The following is an 8,143-nucleotide window of genomic DNA, read 5'->3' as shown; positions in this document are numbered from 1 at the left end:
TTGGGGTGATTGGAGTGTTTCTGGAGTAGATAGGTGGGGAGATGATCACTTAAGTCATCCGGGAGACAGCATACTGTATAGTTTTGTTTGGGATAGTTGGTTAGTGTCCAGTCCCGTATGGATTCTCTCTTTGTTTTCTCATCTATTCTAGTTGGTTCTTTAATTAGTTGAGAGAACCCATATAGATTGATATGAGTAGAGGGGCTGCTGGAGTTACAGGCTGCCCAGTCAGTGTTAAGGTCTCCTAGTAGGATTGTTTCCTGAGGTAGATTGTCCTTTGTCCAATGTAGGATGTCTTCTATTATGAGCGAGTTGTTGCCTGGAGGTATGTAGCAGCATATTATATTGATCTTCTTGGTGTTTCTTATGGATAGGACAGAAAATAGGACTTCAGCATTTTGAAAAGTGGGTGGGGTGGTGTGCAGGAGCTGGAGGTTAAGGGTGTTTTTAAAGAGAATGGCTACTTCTCCTCCTTTCCTGTTTGTTCTATCAAATCTAAGTGTATTATACCCTGGGGGAAGAAAGCCTTCATCTTGGATACTGGGTTTAAGCCAGATTTCTGTAATGGCGAGTATATCAGGGTTGTAGTGGGCTATGAATGCACGAAGGTCTGTTAGCTTGTTGTTAATACTTCTTATGTTGAGATTTAGGATTAGCAGGTCAGATGCTTGTCTAGCTGAGAGGGGACCTGGATTTGGGTGAATGTCACCAGAGGTTAGCAGAGTTTGTAGGAGTGTCAGTATGTGTATTTTAATATTAATTGTTCGTGAGCTTGGTCTGTGAGAGTTTTTCTTAGTGTGGTGAGATGGTGTAATTTTTGTTAGTGAGTAATATGTAGTTGTAAGATTTATGATTCACTTTAGAAGCTCAAAATACTGAAATATTGAAATTCAGTATTTTGAGCCCATAAAGTGGAATCCTGAGAACAGCGGAAGCTCAGAAGTGCAAAATTCAAAACCTCGAATTCTGGCGGTTTTGAATTTCACGCTTCTGAGGTTTTGCTGTGGTTATGGATTCAGGTAAGAGTGTGTGTGTGTGTGTGTGTGTGTGTGTGTGTGTGTACGTGCGTGCGTGCGTGTGTGTGTGTGTGTGCGTGTGTGCGTGCGTGTCTGTGTGTGTGTGTGTGTGTGTGTGTGTGTGTGTGTGTGTGTGTGTGTGTGTGTGTGTGCGCGCGTGTGTGTGTGTGCGCGCGTGTGTGTGTGTGCGTGTGTGTGCGTGTGTGCATGTGTGCGTGTGTGCTGTGTGTGCGTGCGTTCAGGATTTTGGGTAGGGGCTGTGGTGTGTGTCAGTATGTTCTGTTGCTGTGATGTTAAATGAGAGTGAGAATATTTATCATCATCATCATGGAACTCTTTAACAGAGACACTGGGAACCTCCAAACCTTGGACCCTACCCAGTTTGGCTTTGTTAAGGGCAGATCATGCCTCCTAAACCTGGTGGACTTCTTTGAGATGGTTAACAAGGCATTAGACGAGGGAAAGGAGGTCCACACAGCCTACCTAGACCTTGCAAAGGCTTTTGACACCAATCCCCAATCTAGTATTATAGACAAGCTCACCAGACTGAACATAAACCCCTACGTCACGAGATGGGTTGCCATCTGGCTCATGGATAGAACCCACATGGTGAGAGTTGCAGGCTCTATGTCCGACTCTTAACCGGTTACAAGTGGCGTCCCCCAGGGCTCAGTCCTAGGACCCCTCCTGTTTGGTATATACTTCTCAGAGGTACAGGCAAGCATAGGAGGACTATGGCTGACCAGGTTCACAGACGACTGCAAACTAGGGGCCATAATTGATTCTCTGGCTGATCCAGACACCCTCCAGCTGGGTCTCACTGAGACGGATACCTGGTGTCAAAATCATGGCCTCAAGCTAAATGCCAAAAAGTGCATAGTCATCCCCTTTGGAAAAAACAAAGTATACGCGAACTACCACATAGGTGGTAGTCCCCTAAATACAGAAAATGTAATAAGGGATCTGGGGACCCAAGTAGATAGTAATCTCTCCTTTGATAATCATATTGCCAAGGTGGTTAGAAAATCCTTCTATGTGGCCCAGCTAATCACAAAAGGGTTCGCATCTTGAACAAAAGAGGTTATTGTGCCTCTCTACTCATCATTCATTAGACCCATCATAGAATACAACGCCCCATTTGGGATGTACCTTACAAGACACCTGCAACAGCTGGAAAGACCACAAAAATACCTCACCAAGAGGATTACTGGCCTCAAACAGATGCCCCATGCAGCCTGACTCAAGAAACTCCAGCTGTACTTGGTTGCATATCGCTTACTCAAAGGTGATCTCTGCCTGACATAAAAGGCCATGTCCAACCCAGACTTGATGGACATGCTCCACCTAAAAAAAAGCAAATCCTGAAGAGCCACATGCTCTAGAGATATAAGCCTCACTGCAACAATAAATAGGACATGCTGGAGAGATACATTCCTGTCCCAGAGACTCCCCATGCTTTGGAACTGGATTCCAATATACATCAGGCAGAGCACCTCATTAACACTCTTCAAGAGAAACCTTGTCGGGTGGATGGGAAATAGAAAATTTACCCCGGGGATCACTGCAGTGGCTCTGCTGGACAGTGGCGCAGGGAACTAATGGCTCTGCTGGACAGAGGCACAGGGAACTAATCTAAGGGGGTGACAAAAACAAACACATTCTGGCTAGGCTTATAAATGCCCTTGGGCAGATAGTTTAGTACTTGCCTATGAACCTATGAACCTATGTGTTTGTGCGAGGAGAATGTAGTCTATGTGGTGGTGTTTTGTGTGTGCTTGTGTGTTGTGCGACCTTGGAGTGAGAATATTTAAATAGGGGGGTGTGGGGGGTGCAGGGGTGCTTGCCCCCTGTTTTTATGTAGTAGAGAGTTTGTGTTTGTGTGTGGGGAGGATGGTGTGTGTGTATGCAGTAGAAATGCGAAACACAAAATCTCCGGTGTGCGAGCTTTTGGATTTCGCACTTCTGAGTTTTCGTGCTTTCAAAAATTCAACTTTATAGCTTCGAAATACTGAATTTTGATATTTCAGTATTTCGAGGATATAAAGTGAATCCATATATGTATATATATATATATATATATATATATATATATATATATATATATATATATATATATATAGTACATTCACGGTGGTGCAGCGGTAGCGTTGTTGCCTCACAGCAAGAGGTTCTCCCATTCGATTCTCGGCTGGAGTGCGGGGAGTACCTTCTGTGTGGAGTCTGCATTTCCTCCCTGCAGTTGGCTGGGCGTTCAAAAGGCATGCGTAAATGGGTGTGCCTTCGTTGAAGGTTGAACGTTGAGCTGGCACCTCGGCGTTCGTGAAAATCTACTGCCAATCAGTAGCGGACCGGAATTCCGCTGTGGTGACCCCTAACCGGGAAAACCTGAAAGACAACAACAACAACAACACACACACACACATATATATATATATATATATATATATATATATATATATATATATATATATATATATATATATATATATATCAATTTATATATTAGCTGGGGGTCCATAAGGGCTTCTTCCCCTGCAAAAAATAGTGTTTACAGTGTTTTATTTATTTGATTTTTGAGCAGTTTTGCTCAATGTTTTGAAGTCTGATGTCTTCAGTATCAGACCAAGTGTTATATATATGTACACACACACAAACACACACACACACACACACACACACACACACACACACACACACACACACACACACACACACACACACACACACACACACACACACACACACTCGTATTAGCCTGGCATCATTTTTTTCATTTTTCTTATTAACATTGCTTTTACTGTTTACATTTCTCCTTTGAGTGTGTCTTTCAGGAGCACCTTACATTTTATCTTCCTTCACTTATGCTAAGTATCCTGTTAGCCTCACAGAGTGTGCTTCTTTGGCCTTTCTTCTGATTTTTGGCTCACCTACTTTTTTCAGAATACTTGATATTTTTCTTTGTCTTCCGCTATCCATTTTTAGCACTCAGACCCTCTATCCACTGCCTGTCAGTTCCATTTTTTCTTCTCTTCACTTATTACTTTGTTGCACTCCATCTGATGCTCTTTCATGTTCTACACATTTCCTGGTCAGTTTCTCAGCTCCTTCCAAATAATTTTATCCCTCTTTCAGTCCTTTCCTTATAATCTGTGAGCTATGTTACTTATCTCCTTTGTTTGACCTGAATATGATATTTTTCATGATACTTGTGTGTTTTATTGCACAGCCATGCAAATATTAAGTTTCCATTTCATTAAGTTAATGTCCTTTTCATGTTTATTTTTTTTATCACTTTGGCTGGGATTTAAAAAATGGCGACTGGGAGAGGTAAGCCCTAACATGAGTGATGAACCACTTGAAACCACTGATTCAGAGACAGTTCCACCACAGTGATTTTACATGGTTGGTAGAATTCCCACAGTGAGCTGTCCCCATGGCCATGCTAAATGTTATTGATGCATCACAGTGGGGACCTGTTAATAGTAAGTAATTTTGTGTTTTCCCCAAGAAATGCCAGCAGGAAGGGCTATATGAGGATGGGAGATGAACTGCTGGGCTAAGTAAATTAACATGTTCAGCCATGTGAATTGCTGGGCTAAGTAAATTAGCATGTTTGGCCATGTGAGTTAACATGATTAAAATGCTACATTCTTCCATTGCATGCAATTGGAGAGATTGTATTAGAGTTAAATATAGGGGAATTCAATGGAGGAGGGGGATTTGAGTATGTGTGTGTGTGTGTGTGTGTGTGTGTGTGTGTGTGTGTGTGTGTGTGTGCACGTGCACGCACACATGGCAATTACTGCCAAAAAATGCTATTTAACACTGACAGTAATAAGGTAATTACATGTGATTCAGAGCGGACCGGAATTCCTCTGTGGCGACCCCTAACCGGGAAAAGCCGAAAGACACAAACAAACATGTGATTCAGAGACATGCAAATTAGCCAATAATGAGATTTTCCTCATTGAAGCTAGACATGTCTGTGCATTGCACTTTATGTGACTGTTTAAAATGTACCTCACTGCAGTTGCACTTTATGCAGATGCAAGAAATTCTTTCTAAATCCCAGCATTTGCCTTTTGGTGTGGAATTTTCATTAATGAACCTTCTAAGCTCAAGCTTCTTAGTTAACAAATAAAATAAATTTAAGCAGACAAAAAACAAACAAAGCTGCATCACAGCTCAGTCACACAGATCAGTGATGCGTAGAGTTGATATGGTGAGAAGCATTTGTCCTTTCTTCACTTTATGTGATGCACCACCATTTATTGTCACCATTAGTAAGCACCATAATGGTTCTGATTTCTAGTCTATTCTCTTGCAGTCTCCTCCCATAAGCAGTAGATGCTTACGTGACCTACTAGTCATCACCAACTAGTCTCCTCCCATAAGCAGCAGAAGCTGATGTGACCTACTATTCATCACTGACTAGTCTCCTCCCATAAGCAGCAGAAGCTGATGTGACCTACTAGTCATCACCGACTAGTCTCCACCCATGTGCAGCAGAAGTTAATGTGACCTTCTATTCATCATAGACTAGTCTCCTCCCATAAGCAGCAGAAGCTGATGTGACCTACTATTCATCACTGACTAGTCTCCTCCCATAAGCAGCAGAAGCTGATGTGACCTACTATTTATCACTGACTAGTCTCCTCCCATAAGCAGCAGAAGCTGATGTGACCTACTAGTCATCACCGACTAGTCTCCACCCATGTGCAGCAGAAGTTGATGTGACCTTCTATTCATCATAGACTAGCCTCCTCCCATAAGCACCAGAAGCTGATGTGAACTACTATTCATCACAGACTTCATGCCATTGTTAAGATTTTTTACAGCTGTTCTCATAATTTATTGATTTGCTGTTTTTCACTGGTTATGGTCATAGCTCACAAGGTGTATTATATTATGGTTACCCTGCTGCCTTCAGAAAAAAGAAAAAAAAAAAACAAGATATTCCTGGTAGCATCACCATGGATATTGGTCACAATGCATGGTATCCTTCTTTACAGGTCACTCTAACCGACCTTTCTGTTATACAACTCTTACTTGTTATCTCTGCCATGCTTTCACTTCCCATTTCAGACAAAACAAGTTCATTACCTATAGGTTCTGTAGAGCAAGTAATATGTTTTAAAAGTTAGGTGACAGGCTTGTAGACAAAGGCATATCTGTGTAACAGTGCAGTAGATGGACTGATTATCTATCATAGGTTCATAGGTAGGTACTAGGCTATTAGCCCTAAGGCCTATATTTATTATTTATTATTATTTATTTCCAGTTTGATTACCGGGGACGTCCACTGGGCCCCAAGGACCCGTTTTCAGTGGAGGCCCGGGGAGAAAAGCTCCAAAAATACAAATTACAGAAATATGAAAAATATAAATGATACATTGAGAAGACCAGTTTACACAATAAGAACATTCATTATTACAAATAGTCAAAAACAAATTCACTAAGGTTTTTCTTAAGGGTTATACAATTATAATGCTATTCTTATAGAGTGATTTGGGAAAATGCATTATATGTGCACATAGAGAAGAGAGTTAAGAAGACATTTTGCATGCACTCATTTTATATAAGCCTAGCCAAATGGTACCCTGGCTTTTGCCACCATATCACGCTATAATGCTATGTACTTTCTTTCACCTTTCTGTTATAGCACTTTGGTGCATGACATTTGCACTAGCCAGACTCGCAGATTCACACGTATTTATAATATACATCTTATCACTGACTTGCAGAGCAGTTGTAGAAGCAGGAAGGTACAGCTAATGCTGTTGATGCCTTCCCAAGTCTGATGTCTGTAATCTTGTGAGGTAAATTGGAATATATTAGGTCATTATTTGTTTTCTGTTTATTTCAAATGTCTACAAACAGTAACCATCCATTTATAAAATAATATGTGTATGTATTATAATGATATTTGCCCTTGTTCATACTTACCTAATGCCAGCTGGGAAAGGCCTAAGGCAATGCTCAGTGGTGACAGTACTATATTGGGTTTTGTTGTGTCTAACCTAATGATTTTGTACAGATCAAGCCCAAACTTCATCAAAGCTTCCCCAGTCAGCTGCATGTCTTCCAGTGTAGCTTCCAGCTGGCACTCTCCCTCTGTGTGTTCCTCTGGCAAACCAGTGGCTGGGCCCTCTATAGATTCATTATAGATGTCATGGATATCCAGCCCTTCTGGCCGTTCTACATTGTCATCTGGTGAGTCGTCCAAAATAGGGGTTGTTGGGAGGAAAAATCCAGAGGTTGGAGGGGTTGATAAATTTATATCCTCAGGAGCATCAGTGGTAGAATGATCAGCTTTCGATACCTTTTCTTTATCAATGAGTTCCTCTGCATCCTTGAAAGAATAAAAGAGAAGTTACTATGGATACAGAGCTGCCACCCCATATTCAGTCAGACTGTTATAATGATTTACTTAAAAACTACTCATACATCATTACAGAGGGAAAGGTGATCTGTTTCCCTTTCATTGCGTGTTCTTTTTGCTGTTTTCTCTTATATTTGTTTGTTGCCCATTGTTTTCCTGGGAAATGCATTGACCTTGAGGACTATTCACTCTGTCCGATAACTTGTTGTTTAGGTCACCCAGGTGTTGCTTAGAAGGAAATGCATTGTTTTGTTACTTTTCTGCATGACAGGATTTGCACCTCAGGTAATCTGAACAGCTGCTTGTGCGCAATTAAACAGACTATGTGTTGTTTTACTAGCAAATGCTTCCCCTCCTTCACTATATTGTAACATCACAGTTTCTGTTAGGTAGTATCTGAAAAGCAAACCTGTTAGCTCAAGGAAGGATTGCTGTCACTATAATACTCCTAACATCAGTTAGCCTTGCAAGTTTTGAAACCCTTGGCTGCTTGCAAAGACACATAGGTGGAACATGAGGACAGTGAAAAGTAGCATTAAGGAAGATGTGTGGGTAGAAGGAAGACAGCCAGCAGGCACATAGACATTTATGCTCTGCTATGCAAAGATAATAGGAAATAAAATGTATTAGATGGGATTCTTGAAGAAGGAAAGGTAGATACTACATGAGTGATTGAAATATGGGTGACTACATGTCTCAATTGTCCCTCGTTATACTGATACGCCTCATTTTGCAGCTTAAAATT

The 8,143-nt window shown here is 41.3% G+C and overlaps 1 protein-coding gene across 2 annotated transcripts in view; it reads right to left on the bottom strand.

Annotated features, from left to right (window-relative positions):
* SERPINF2 (serpin family F member 2) overlaps positions 1 to 8,143 on the bottom strand; it is a 606,479-nt gene that overhangs the window by 194,193 nt on the left and 404,143 nt on the right. For both annotated transcript variants that reach the window (XM_044054366.1, XM_044054365.1), the window contains one exon: positions 6,963 to 7,368. In XM_044054366.1, the coding sequence (XP_043910301.1) occupies positions 6,963 to 7,368 (406 nt within the window). The remainder of the gene's footprint in view (positions 1 to 6,962; positions 7,369 to 8,143) is intronic.

This window comes from Protopterus annectens, chromosome 13.part0, assembly GCF_019279795.1.
Source record: "Protopterus annectens isolate FY-2018-M chromosome 13.part0, PAN1.0, whole genome shotgun sequence".
NCBI classification, from domain to species: domain Eukaryota; kingdom Metazoa; phylum Chordata; order Ceratodontiformes; family Protopteridae; genus Protopterus; species Protopterus annectens.
Note: the sequence above shows the minus strand (reverse complement) of the source record. Positions and strands in the feature narration are given on the sequence as shown.